Below are 15,124 nucleotides of genomic sequence, written 5' to 3'. Positions count from 1 at the left end.
CTTCAATTTTATTAGCGCTGACCCTTTTCTTATTTTTCTATCACAGGAAATAGGATATGACTGTGGACATACCCCAAAATAAAATCACTACTCTGAATGCAAAGGAAACTTTACATCAGTTAAAGGAACACTATAGTCACCTAAATTACTTTAGCTAAATAAAGCAGTTTTAGTGTATAGATCATTCCCCTGTAATTTCAATGTCATTTAGGAGTTAAATCACGTTGTTTCTGTTTATGCAGCCCTAGCCACACCTCCCCTGGCTATGATTGACAGATTCCTGCATGAAAAAAAACTGGTTTCACTTTCAAACAGATGTAATTTACCTTAAATAATTGTATCTCAATCTCTAAATTTAACTTTAATCACATACAGGAGGCTCTAGCAGGGTCTAGCAAGCTATTAACATAGCAGGGAATAAGAAAATCTTAATTAAACAGAACTTGCAATAAAGAAAGCCTAAATAGGGCTCTCTTTACAAGAAGTGTTTATGGAAGGCTGTGCAAGTCACATGCAGGGAGGTGTGACTAGGGTACATAAACAAAGGGATTTAACTCCTAAATGGCAGAGGATTGAGCAGTGAGGCTGCAGGGGCATGTTCTAAACACCAAAACTGCTTCATTAAGCTAAAGTTGTTCAGGTGACTGTAGTGTCCCTTTAAAGAAATATATTTCTGTAAACCAGCACTTAAAAAGAAGAAGAGGGAATATGAAGAGGGAATATGCCTATAGTACAGATGGCTTAGGAGTCTACACAGGAAGTCACAAGACGTCTCGCAATGGACATAGCCGCCTTATGGATATGCATTAGGGCGGGATATATGTGACCAATGCTCTCCCACAGGAAATTATTGGATGGGCTGAGATTATCAATTCTTATGATGTCAGCCAAGGAGACGATTCGGGGGCGGAGCCAGCGCCAGCAGACAGGCACAGTGCTAGAATAAAGGTGAATTTTATGGTAATTTAAGGGGGACAGGTTGGCTAAATAGTTTTTATTCCTGACCCTATAGTGTCCCTTTAACAAACATTAAAGGTTGAACTCAATAGACTTGAGTCTTATTTTCAAACTAGATTACAATGAAACACTGAACGACCACTTTAACGTTTCAGTCTAAGCACTGCTGTGAGTGAACTCAAGATATAATTTAAAGGAACGTCAATTGTATATGATACAGCACCATATAATCGTTTTAGCACAGATTAAATTTCTGAGTTTTATAGTCATTATAATGCAACTGTATCAATTCTCTTGGGCAGGTTTCAACTGGAAATATAAATCACACACACATCTGAGTTACATGGGAGTTTTAGGGCTTAGCCTAGTACTGATTGTACAATGGGGTTTTTAATTTTATTAAATCCTAAAATGTTGATGTTGGCTAGTTTGGATACAAACATTTATAAATCATTATTTGCAAACTATAAGTACTCATGTTCCCCATGGCAGAACAGCACAAAACACAATGGGAATAATTTCATATTTCACACAGATTCAATACGACTTTTAATCACCAGTAGTTAGAACAGAGATGTCTACAACCTTGTTGTTTAGCTGTGTTGCTCCTTGTAGAGAGGCACCAGTATAACGAGAGCAGAATTCAAAGAGTCCAGGGAACACTGGGCTATAAATGAAGAAAAAAAAATTAGGCAGTGGTTAGCTCATTGCCTTGCCTAGAACCAAGCACAGAATTTGGTGCATGTGTTAATTTTATTATCTGAATTTATTATCTGACTGAAATTAAACCTGTTAATAGAAAAATTAGAGTATTATACGGAAAAGAGGTTATTGGCTCTGGCCTGCAATGGTCACTTACCAATCATCTCCAACATTAAAAGTATTCAGGCTCTTGGTGAAACCTTGCATATTATTGGGGCTAACACGTTGCAGGAAGTCAATGTAATCTTCTGAGTGGAAACGGCACATGTCATGTTGGGAGGCTTGGTAAGGCTTGAAGACCTTGAGAAATGAAATGCAGAATACATTTCACCAGTAGTATGCATTAATGATCAAGACCTGAATAATAATAATATACTCATAGCACAATACGCACTTCATCCCTTCATGAGTCTTCTGAATGCAAAAAATGAAATCTATAGCATATAATGGGGTGCTTATAACTCAAGTATGAAATGATATTGCATTGAACACAAGGTTTCCAAGTATTCATATGCCATCAGAATCCCAACTAATTATTACAGACACTCAAGTCGCTTGCTATGAGAGCCTGTGCAGTGAAAAACAAAAATTAACTTAACTAGAAAGTAAGCAAACCCAACTTAGCATCAGTTTTGCTCAAGCCTGAAGCTACTTCTAAGCAATTACATAACTCCTGGGTGTACCTATACTCTATTAGGGTACCAGGGTTGTTGTCTAATTGAGGAAAGGGAGGCACTACCCTCCATTTTGCTGCCGGGCCTATGAATAGGAAAAGAAAATGATGTTAAGTGGAAAACAATTCTCTTATTTCGCCTTAAGGGCAGTTATTGTTTCAATAATGGGTTGGAAGCAACATAAATGTCAACTTTCAACCACCATTTCACTTTAAAGATTACTCATGTTTAAAATCTCAGTTTCTCACATTACTAAGAACATTTAAATCTCATTTGACTATAATGGTGTAGTAATAATACAATGTGTATATGAATCAGTTAATGTATTTGTTAAATCCAGTTGTAGAAAGAATAAAAAAAAAAAAAATACATTTTCCATTAACAGCAGACTAAAAGATGAAAGCACAAACCATATGTTAAGGAATCATTCAAATAGTTATGAAAATGGATATCTGTATAGTTATTCAATTTAAAATTATTTTAGACTGTGTGATACACACAGCCAATGAATATTATCCAAACCTGGTGGGTACTGCTATGAACTACTTCTGTAGCATAGTTGTGCAGAATGTAAGGACAGCTAGCGCCTGATAAAGCCAGGGAAGTGTCAAACTTTGTATGAAGTTTTAGAGCTTTACCTGGGAATGCACCATGAGACTATTGGCAGCAAAACCACTATAGTGCTCTGTAGATGTTAAAGTGTCCCTTTACAGGGATCTAAACACGGGACACAATCTTTAGCTTGGTCACCTTGGGCATCTGTCAAGCACACGCAATTTTAACCCATTAAAATTAAACCATTAGCAAATACAAAAACAGAACAATGGAGCTATCACTGCACTAGTACATTAAAAAGAACATGAAACAAGTTACCAGAAGTAGACGGCATCCCCACAATATCACTCACCTTTTTTCTGTTTGGTTTTCAAGCTCCAGAAACCAGATTTGTGCAATAACATTTTTAAAAGCAGATTTTTTTAACATTCAACAAGGATAACATTTTACACAAAGTATATTATAACAAAATAAAATTACAATGAAAATGGTGGAATGAATAAAATACAACTTACAATCATCTTCTTATAAAGGCCATAATGGAGAACCAGACTATGAGTAAGAGCTAGACGATGTGGCTTCATGGGATGACCTGTGCCTGAGAGGTAAGAGAAATAAGTTACTAATTTAATTGCACAGGATATTAAAACAAAAAAACAAAACAACAACCAGAGAACATAGTCTTGTTCAAAAAGTATACATAGAAACCTTCACATTTCACAATAAAGGCCTCAATGGTAATTGTGAAACCTTTTCAAAGAAAATTAATTCTGTGGAGAAATATAATCTGTATGTATACATAGTAATAAGAAATACAATAAGAATAATACAGTCCACCCACATTACACTTAAATGGATTTTAAAAATTGGCCATTTTTCAACTTAAAAGTAGAGGACTTCCATCTATATCAAGCCAAAATCATCGCAGATACAGCCTCTTTGGTCTAACTGTAGTTTATTATTCATCCTTTTGTAGATGGTGATTACTCAAAGTTGTCATAGTGTGGCAGCTCTTCAGCTCCACACTCTGTACAAGATGACATTTGAAAAAACAAAACACGGTTTTTGCAAATATATAGACAGTAAAATGTTTTTCATTTGTAATAATATTTTCTATGAGCAGCTAAATTTAATCATGTACCCTTAATTCATCTATATGTGCAAGAGTATAGCACAAATATGGCTCCTGGCAACAGAAGCACAGATAGTAGAGGACAGCAGAACAGAGATGGTGGTGGTAAGGTAAAGTCAAACTTAACTCCCCTGCACTCCACGGCCACCAGACTCACATAGGATCTGTCAGTTTCATGAGTCTTTGTCAAATATGTAAAGACGTTTTGCATTCTTGGCAAAGAACCCTACAAGTGACATATCTACTTTAAGAGAAGCATCAGGGAGTGAGAATGTGGTTTGGGACAGTAGGTATGGTGAAGAAACAAAGTTTAAAAAACAAACCAGGCAATATCAAATCAATTAATGGGAGACCACTTCTCATTGAAGTGGTCTGGGAGCAGTGTCCTTGTCCCCTTAATCCCGCAATGTAAACACTGCAGTTTCAGAGAAACTGCAATGTTAACATTGCAGGGCTAAGACAGCCTCTAGTGGCTGTCTCCCAAACAGCCACTAGAGGCACTTAGATGATGGGTGTTAATGCAATGCTTTCGGATGAGGAACTTCTGACGCGCATTAAGTACTTCATTGGCATGGTATCACTGGAGGAAGAGAATGAGCAAGAGCAGGGGGATACTGGGGGAGGTAGAGGCACACTTTAGCATTAGAAATAGTTTTTTTTTATTCCTAACATAGTGTTCCTTTAATTATTTTTCTTGATTTAGGATTTAACTCTGACATACTGTTTTTTTTATGAAAACAGAAAACGTACTTATATTAACAAAGAGAATATATAGTGGTAAGTAACAACATAGCCTACTTACAAATCTGCCCTACAAAAATATTTGCATGTAAAAAAGCATTGTGATGGATAATGAGAATAGGGTACTGCACATAGAAATAGAAGCATACACCAGCACTATACTTACTCAAACATAGCTATAGCACACACAATGTTGTATATTACTCAGAGACGTACACAACGAAGTATAGTTTTTATCTTTACCTTTTTAGCTCTATATTCAGAAAATTTCAATATTCTTGCTAATCAATAGTCTACAGCATATTTAACATCAGCACACATTAATACCAAATAGGTTCTAGTCACTTTGTAAAAAGTGGCCCAGTCCCCATCTTGGCACCCCTCCCCAATCCATTATATATACACTAAACATCTGTATACTTGTTCCTGGAAAATAGAATCATTCAAAACATTCTTGACCAGCTAGATCTCTATTTAATGTGCTGCCATCCTCACGACTGTGCCTGTAATGTGCCCTGTATGCTTACTTCAAACCACACATCTTAAGAGATGCAAAGTTCATGCTTAGTGACATACCGAGAGACAGGAGAGAGACATGACACGGGAAGAGATCTTATCTTGTGAGACCTGCTCTGACTGCAGTTCTACATTTTGTCATTGAGACAATTATACAAAAAAAAAAAAACACTCTCGCCCATGGGATTTAAAGTGGAAATCAAACGAAGAGCCAAATAAATAAATAAATAGTGACAGTGCGGCTCAAAGGGTTTTTCCAGGCACTATAACTACGTCAGTGACTTAACCCCTTAAGGACACATGACATGTGTGACACGTCATGATTCCCTTTTATTCCAAAAGTTTGGTCCTTAAGGGGTTAAAGTGGTCATGGTGCCTGGAGTTTTTTCATGTGGAGTGTTTCAATATGAAATGCTACACATACAGAGTTTAACTGCTTTGCAGTTGGCTGTGTAACTCCACCTCCAGCAGCATCACTAGGTGTCATCAGCCAGCTGCAACAAGAGTTCCAGGCTTGCTAATGTAAATGATGTGAAGATGTATGTGCACATGGGCTTATTTATTGGCTGAGAGTGGTTAGCTGACGCTGAAACCATGAAATGCTTAGACTGCAAATGTAACAAAAAGGCATTTACAAAACTGTGCTCTTTAAATGCAATTGCCAAGCTTTGCAACTCTAAACAGAACATTTTATAAAAGTCACAAGTGACTCTGCAGCCAGAAAGCCTAACTTATACCTACACACAAACCGCAACCACCCCAGCACCCAAACAAAGCTCAGACCACAACAACTTATGCACTCAAATGCCAAACGACGTTTATTTCAGTACCCAACAACCCCCACATCTAGCACAACTCTTTAACCAAACCCAAAACTATGACCCCCACCAGCAACTAAAAAACTCAAAACCATGACCACCTGTGCGCCCATGATACCACAAACCATACCCGCCTGTGCACCCATACCAAAACTATCTCTTGATAACCCAAACCGTGTATAGCTGACACCCCAAAGCATGACCACATCCACCTCTGCATGCCTGATACCTATCTCTGCACCCGTGATACCCCACAGCATGCCCACCTATGAGCCCATACCATACCTGCCTGGTCACCTCTGATAACACCTGCCAAGCCCACCTGAGAACCTACACCATATGTACCTCTGCACCCCCTGACAGCCCAAACCATGCCCAGCCCTTCTCCCAGCAATATCCAAACTAAGCCCACCTCATCAAAAAGGCGGAGACCCATTGATCCATTAGTTGCAGCCGCACAGCAGAGTATTCAGACCGACAAACTCCACTGATACACACACACAGTGCCCTCTAATGTGCCCAGACATGTTACAGAGACACTCCCTGCCATGCATACTAACCATAATGGAAATTCCCCACATCCGGGTCATAGAAATAGGCTACGGTTTTTGCCATACCGACGACTTGGTACTCTAAGCACAGCGCCGCAGCACTGATAGCTCATCACTTCCGGTGGCGCGCAGGAAATACGCAGGACATCATTCACAACAAAGCACTAAACACATAAGCCTTAAGACTAAGTCTGAACTCTAGATTCTCCGAAAAGACCGCCATTTTGACGATCTCGAAAATAAATTTTCAACGGATGTACTTTTTATCTCTGGTGTTTAGAACTTGATTACTCGGACTTTTTCGTCAACGACTAGCCACGCCTTTCGTGAAATGTCACTAGTTGCTAGGAGATAAAATAAACTGCTTAGCGATCTGTCCTTTTACCAGCCACCAGAGGGCGCATATCATGCTTGGTATCTTATTGTCAATGCCCAGCTTTGGCAACTAGCAATGCCCACTACAGTGATAGCAGCAATTTCCAAGACCCCCCGAGAGGTTGACAGATCACTATGTCTCTCCCATATCCCCACCAGTATTCAGTAAATTAGGGCTATTAAAACGTAAAGGGGTTACCTGGTGCCCTCACACATTGGCAGTGGAGTGGGACCCTAATTATAATATTTAATATCTGAAAATAAGAGGTGATTTTTTAAATTGTGGGTTGGATAATTACCAATATAACGTAACAAAGTCAGGATTACGGACTGGCACAGGTAAATTACCAAAAGCCAGGTCTGGTACACCAACAAGGTAATCATACAAGCCAGGTCTGATACACAAATGCAGGAGATCAAGAATTTTCAAACGATAAACCTGGTCAAAAACAGGGACTAAAATCAGACTCCGTAACCACAAAGGAGCCTGAAAACATCAACGACGCTCTCTTTAACCACAAAGGTCCTACAAATGATTGAGACTTCTTCCTGGGAGTAATCAGCAAGAAGGGCTGTGCCTTCTGTTACCAGAGGTGCCCTACAAAATAATCACCATATGGATAAGAAGTAACCATACACTTTCTGGAAACTTCCCAAGAGAGTAGGTTCCACTGTGGCACAGCATGCAATATGCAGAGTCAAAATGTGTGAGACAGGGGTCCAAGTCACATGGGAAGTAGGTTTCCTGAGCGTTACAGGTGCACCCACCATTCATGGCCTAACCTCCTACCTTTCCCATTTCCATAGCTTTAATTAGGTTCAATACAACCAGCCCAGACACACACATAAAACAGCTATACAATCCCATACATACACAGTCCCACAGGTACACAGACATACATTCTAACATATGGGAGATCACAAGTCAGGAATGGGAGTTGGGTCATGACAAAATCATGGGGAGACCCACCAAAAAAGGAGCAGGTGAATGCAGACTAGGCTGACATGGACTCTCTAGACCAGGGGTCAGCAACCTACGGCACGCGTGCCATGCATGGCACTCGCGGTGCCTTTGTACAGCACTCAATGCTACCAGAGCCAAACAGGCATGGCCCATCAGGGGTCCTTAGTACAAACCAACTGGTGATTGCAGACGGTGAATGCAAATCCTCAATTTACACATTGCAGCATTTAAAGGAAGTGATCTTCCTCTAAAGTGATCTCTATATCCCAGCACTGCTGAACAAAACCCCCACTGACTGGAGTAGAGCAGCCCGCAGTAGCTATCTGTAACGAAAATATACCCCAACACGCAGGATTCAACTAAACAGAAGACAACACAGAGGAGAGATACGTCTAGAAGTACAGAGTCAGGAGCGATCCGAGGTCAAGGGCACAAAGAGACAGCGTAAACTAGGACTAGCCGGGGTCTGGTACACAGTAAACAGCAAGCCGGCAAACAGAACAGATAAGGATAAAGAGATAACGTAGTCAGAAAACAAAGCCAAGGACTGCCCACGTTCGAAGCATTTTTGAAGTCCCCTGAGCAATGCCCTTAGAGTAATCTATAATAATGTCAAAATGTAAAACTGATTTACTGTAAGGGATAAGCCAGATACAACCAGCATGATGTATATGGAACAAGCAGTAAAGTGTCTCTTTAAAATATCCATTGAAGACTAAAACATAAGCATTGGGGGTGCGAAAATTATGTGCTGCACCATGCCAATCAAATGCTCTCTAGGAGAGTCATATGATCTATAACCAAGTTTAACTTGGTTATGGCTATGGAAGCACCTCTAGTGACTGTTTTCATGGCAGCCACTAGAGGTGTTTAAACCCTGCATTAAAAACATAGCCATTCCTGCAATGCTTTCAGTGAGAGGGTTAAAAAGACAGTTACATGGCACCCAGACCACTTCATTGAGTGGAAGTAGTCTGGGTGCGTATAGACTGCCTTTAATTACTTAGGCTATCACAGACCTCATAATAAACATAAGGGAGCTAGAGGGTCATTTATATGCCCTTTACTGAATAGGTAGTGAGTAAGAGGTTACTATTAAATATCAGGACAACAAACAACCATTTGGAGATGACCCCGGACTCAATCTGTAATTTTAATCTCATGATAAAAGCAAATAGGCCATTTATCAAATAGACTTTCATTTTTTTACTATTCCTTAAGTTCCTATGCATACATATCTCATATCATCACACGTCATGATGGAAAAAATTTCCACTTGCTAACTGGCCATTGATGAGGGAAAATTCAGCCATGGTGAGTGGAAATTTAGCCCTGGAAGTGTTTGCTATTTGACAGATGCCCCCCCAACAGACCTGATTTTGGTGGGATAGTTCCTTCTTCAGGGTCCTGTCCCACAGTCCTGATTTAGTTCCCGTGTATACCAGGGAACTGTCCTCTGACCTCATTAGATGGCAAAAGCGCTGTGCACAGGCAATAGGACCTTACACAAAGTGTTCTGCAATGTCCTGTAGGTTGGGGGCTGGCCAAATAGGTTCACACTTTTCCTGGCAGGCCTGCCCCTTATGGTTATCGCCAGTGAAGTGAGTTGCATCATGGTTGTCCTACCTCAGCAAAACCACCTGTCTCAATTTCATACCTCCAAAGACTGGAACTTTTCAAATCTCCTGGGCTCAGATCTGAATTTGGGTCATCAGGGAAATGCCCTTAATCAGAGTAGAGCAAGCGCATCATTAGCTGTGCTTGCTCTGTGCAGATTATCCAAAGTATGCATACTGGACAGTGAAAGGGAAGCAGTCAAGTCTGGCTTGGAGCACTGGGAGTGCAGAGAGCTGACAAAGACACTAGGTTGGTGAAACCAATATTGTTTTGTTCTAGTTTAACCCCTGAGAGATAGGGAACCTGAAGTTAGTAAGTGCTCAGACGAGCTAGGTTTTTGTTTATAGGGATTTGTGTTATATTTATGTTTTCATTTGCTGCTGTCTCCTGTATGGACGTACAAATAAAGTGCCTGGATTATATGCAAATGAAAGGACTGTGCCTGTTGTTTACCCTAGAGGACCGTGCTACCTGCAGACAAGGATCACAATACATACACAGATTCACACAATGCATCACACGCACAAACAAATAATGCATTCTTTACACACAAACACACACTGCATCCCCTATACACACCCACTACATCCCTTACACGAACTGGTGTCCCTATACATTACATTCCATAAGAACATGCACACATTACATCCTCTACAACAGCGTTTCCCAATTGGTGTTCCGCCAAAATTGTTAGAAATAAAATGGCCGCGGGTGACGTGGGAGCAGTGGACAGTGATCTCCCTGCTATGCTCCATTGCGCACACAGCAGTGATGCTGGAGCCGGAATATCATGTCACTCTGGCTCCGGCATCATTAAGAGGCGTGCGAGGGAGCTGAGCATGGAGATCACTTCGCTTCCTCGCCACCCGCACGCCAGCCACTCAACAGCCCCACTGGACCCCATGGACTCCATGCCAGCCGCCCAGCGCCCCCACTGGACCCCAGGGCCTCCATGCCAGCCGCTCAGCAGCCCCACTGGACCCCAGGGACTCCATGCCAGCACTTCTAAAGGTAGAAGGGCTGGGTGGAGTAAAATGTAAAAAAAAAATTGTATGTGTGTCTGTTAGGGAGTTTGTATGTGTTTGTGTTTCTGTCAAAGAGTATATGTGTGTTTGTCAGTAAGAGTGAATTTGTGCTTGGCAGTGAGTGTGTGAGAGTGTATGTGTTTGTCAGTGAGAGTGTATATGTGTTTGTATGTGTGTCTGTAGAAGAGTATGTGTTTGTCAGAGTGAGTGTGTGTGTGTCTGTCAAAGAGTATGCGTGTTTGTCAGTGAGAGTGTATGTGTGTCTGAGTGTGTCAGTGTGTGTATCTGTGTGTCAAGATTTGTGTATGTGTCACTGTGTGTATCTAAGTGTGTGTGTATGTGCCAGTGTGTATCAGTGTGTGTGTGTCTGTGTGTGAGTGTGTGTGTATGTCAATCTGTGTGTGTATCGGAGTATGTCAGTGTGTATATGTGCCAGTGTGTATCTGTGGGTGCAAGTGTGTGTTTATGTCACTGATACAAGCTTGTATTTCTGCTGTGTCCATTCCTTGTCTTCATGCCTGAGAGAAAACATTGCTGTCTGCGGAATTTAAACCACAACAGTCACTGCGTGTATCTGAGTGTGTGTGCATTTGTGAATCAAGATGTGTGTGTCAGTGTGTATCTGAGTGTGTGTATCCGTGTGTCAAGGTGTATGTCAAGGTGTGTATCTGTGTGCCACTATGTGCCAGTGTGTGTGTATCTGTGTGCCAGATACATACACACACACATACACACACAGATACACACTGACACAGAGATACACACACTGGTGCATACAAACACAGATATACACACCTTGAAACACACCGGCACATACAAACTCAGATACACACACTTTGAAACATAGATACACACACCTTGACACACAGATACAGATACACACTGTGTGTCAAGGTGTGTGTATCTGTGTCAGTGTGTGTATCTGTGTGCCACTATCTGCCAGTGTGTGTGTATTCTTACACACTGGCACATACAAACACAGATACACACACCTTGATACACATACAAACACAGATACACACACCTTAAAAAACAGATACAAACATACATACGCACGCACACACACACACACACACACACAGATACACACTGTGTGTCAAGGTGTGTGTATCTGTGTGTCAGTGTGTGTATCTGTGTGCCATTAGGTGCCATGTGCCACTATGTGCCAGTGTGTGTATCTGTGTGTCAGATACACACACACACACTGGCACATACAAGCACAGATATACACACCTTGACACACGGCACCGCAATTTTTTTTGGGGGGGTGGGGGTTCCACGATGTTGATCAACTATGTTAAAGGCTTCCACAGGAAAAATTAATTGGGAACCCCTGCTCTACAATAACACATAACACATCCCCTACACATACCCTCCACTACCTGTGAGCAAACTCATTGGTGGCAGGGCCGGCGCGTCCATAAGGCGGCACAGGCGGCCGCCTTAGGGCGCACCGGCTCTGGGGGCGCAAAATTCCAGTGACCGGCAGGAGGGAAGTGCTCCCTCCTGCCTGGTCACCTCCTGGATCCCTGGAGCTGCTGGGAGGCGTGCGGCTGCAGTTGATTAGGAGGAGGCGGCGAGGGAGCTCTCTGATCTCTCTGACCGGCTCCCTCGCGCGCCTTTTGCTGATGCCGCGGGAGCCGGAATATGACGTCATATTCCGGCTCCCGCGGCATCAGAAAACAGCCTGCGAGGGAGCCGGTCAGAGAGATCAGAGAGCTCCCTCGCCGCCTCCTCCTAATCAACTGCAGCCGCACGCCTCCCAGCAGCCCCACTGGACCACCAATGAAAGACCCACGCCAGCACTCCAGGTAGGGAGGCTGGGTGGGAATTTTTTATTTTAATTTAGATAATTAATTACTGTGTGTGTATGTGTGTGTGCATGTGAGTGTGAGTGTGTCTGTCAGTGTGTGTGAGTGAGTGTGTGTGTGTGTCTGTCAGTGAGTGTGTGTGTGTGTGTCTGTCAGTGAGTGTGTGTGTCTGTCAGTGTGTGTGTGTGTCTGTCTGTCAGTGTGTGTGTGTGTGTTCGAGTATGTGTCTGTGAGTTTGTGTGTGTTCGAGTATGTGTCTGTGAGTTTGTGTGTGTGTGTGAGTATGTATTTTTCTGTAAGCCTGTCTGTATGTATGTATGTATCTGTATGACGGTATGCCTCTGTATGTATGTATGTGTCTGTATGTCTTGTACGTATGTTTCTGTATGTCTCTGTATGCATGTATGTATGTAACTGGATGTATGTTTGTCTCTGAATGTCTGTATATATGTCTCTGTATGCATGTATGTAACTGTATGCCTTTATGTCTCTGTATGTACGTATGTGTGTGTCTCTGTATGCCTGTATGTCTTTGTATGCATGTTTCTGTATGTATGTATGTGTCTGTATGACGGTATGCCTCTGTATGTGTCTGTATGACGGTATGCCTCTGTATGTATGTATGTATGTATGTGTCTGCATGCCTGTATGTCTCTGTATGTATGTTTCTTTATGCCTGTATGTCTGTATGTATGTGCCTGAATGTCTTTGTATGTATGTTTCTGTATGCCTGTCTGTATGTATGTGTCTGTATGACGGTATGCCTCTGTATGCATGTATGTCTTTATATGCCTGCATGTCTATCTCTGCTTGTATGTCTCTGACTGTATGTGTCTGTATGTCTCTGTATGATTATTTCTGTCTTTGTATGACAGTGTACCTGTATGACTTTGACTGTGTGACTGAAAAATGATGCCTGTGTGCCTGTGGCTTGGGAGGAAAGACACACAGGTGAAGATGCATTTTTTTTTTTTTAATGAGGGTTGGGGGCGCCAAAATGCATCTTCGCCTGTGTAACTAAAAATCCTAGCACCGGCCCTGATTGGTGGGCCTTGTAGGCATCAGGCTTATGGGCAGGCCTTGTAGGCATACTCACGGTCAGTCCCTGGCAGCCCAAACCGGGACCCCAAAAAATGGAGCTGATTCCTGTTCATTGTTTTTGTGAGCACTACCTCCAGAGAGCCTGTTCTAACACCAGACCAGTGGAGCCAGACTGCAGCATGAGCCCATCATCATCCTATTGTCCTCATCTGGTGGTAAGTAGGCAGTCCAGTATATTATAAGTATATTATAAGTGGCACTAATCCCTAATTTACCTCACATTAAAGGGCCACTATAGTCACCAGAACCATCCACAGCTTGATGTAGTGGTTCTGGTGTCTATAGCCTGTCCCTGCAAGCTTTTTAATGTAAACACACTGCCTTTTTAGAGAAAATACACTGTGTGCAGCACTGGCCTTGGCTCATATGGCAGATATCTGGGTGGGGCAATGTGATGGGAGGTGGCAAATTTTTGTTTGCCTAGGGTGGCAAAAATCTTTTCACCGGCCCTGGTAGCATAGGTCATGAAATGTTGTGCTGTATGTAAGAAATAAATAATATACGCTTAGTTTGAAGAAAACATTTTATTTTTTCCCAGATGGGAAAAGCTCAATATAAATATTAGAGTATAAAACTTGCATGTAGTACAACAACAATGAACTGTGTGAATGACATAAGTAGGCATGTAAAGTATCGGTAGAGTTTATTATATGATATATGGTACACTGTATGGATTAATGCATTGTATTATGAACATGTACATCACAAATCACGCAGTAAGTTAGGGGGAATCTGAATACTGCCATATACAGGTTAACAGCTGAAAATAACAAATCACTAATACACAATGGCTTTCTACAGTAAAAGCCTTACAAAAATGGAAAAATAAACTGAAACGATATCTGCACCTAATCTACCAACATGACTATTTTCACTTAGCCTCCAAGCAGATTGAATGAGTATTTCTTAAAGTGACCAGGGTCAGGGTTAGCAAAATTTCTCATTGACTGGTTCTATAGAATTATCACAAAGCAGGATATACATAAGTACATTGAGTTTTAGATTAAAGGCTTAGACGTCCCATCCTTAAACAGCAATTTGTACAACATACAATTGTGTGAACATTTGCCAGTCTTCCGCATAACAAGCCAGACTATAGAGGTTTCATATATGAAGATTCCCATGAAAGTAAACCTCAGAAATAACACAATTGATATCATTATATGTTTGTCTGTTAGGTAAGTAGCTTTCCATACCTCCCTTTTATCTCTTTATCAAGGCTGGCACTCTGAAGATAGGCACTTTAAATGACAACAATTATATTTTACTATATGCTCAAAAAAAGCAAAATTAAAAAAATACTACCTTAGATAGTAGTGTCATATTTTGAAGAAGACTGAATACATCTTTACAAATGTTTAAAAAACGTTTAACGTATAGCTGGATTGGCATTTGTAAAAAATAAATAAATAAATAAATAAAAAAAATGAAATTAATCAACCTATATAAATAGATTGTACCAAAAAAAAGTTGTTTTGTAACAGATTTGTATTCCTTTAATTTATGGAATGTCAACATAAATTTACAATAGCAGTTGCGGGTAATATTGACTCATCAATCATTTGGAACTGTTACAAGTTTTTGT

The 15,124-nt window shown here is 41.1% G+C and overlaps 1 protein-coding gene across 1 annotated transcript in view; it reads right to left on the bottom strand.

Annotated features, from left to right (window-relative positions):
• Window positions 1-6,783, bottom strand: part of HDAC3 (histone deacetylase 3) — a 33,494-nt gene extending 26,711 nt beyond the window's left edge. The window contains exons 1-4 of the mRNA XM_063447982.1: window positions 6,656-6,783; window positions 3,404-3,486; window positions 1,817-1,959; window positions 1,543-1,624 (exon numbers count right to left, since the gene is read on the bottom strand). Coding sequence (XP_063304052.1) covers window positions 1,543-1,624; window positions 1,817-1,959; window positions 3,404-3,486; window positions 6,656-6,710 — 363 coding nt within the window. The 5' untranslated portion in view covers window positions 6,711-6,783. The remainder of the gene's footprint in view (window positions 1-1,542; window positions 1,625-1,816; window positions 1,960-3,403; window positions 3,487-6,655) is intronic.
• Between the last annotated feature and the right edge of the window lie 8,341 nt (window positions 6,784-15,124).

This window comes from Pelobates fuscus, chromosome 3, assembly GCF_036172605.1.
Source record: "Pelobates fuscus isolate aPelFus1 chromosome 3, aPelFus1.pri, whole genome shotgun sequence".
In the NCBI taxonomy this organism is placed as follows: domain Eukaryota; kingdom Metazoa; phylum Chordata; class Amphibia; order Anura; family Pelobatidae; genus Pelobates; species Pelobates fuscus.
Note: the sequence above shows the minus strand (reverse complement) of the source record. Positions and strands in the feature narration are given on the sequence as shown.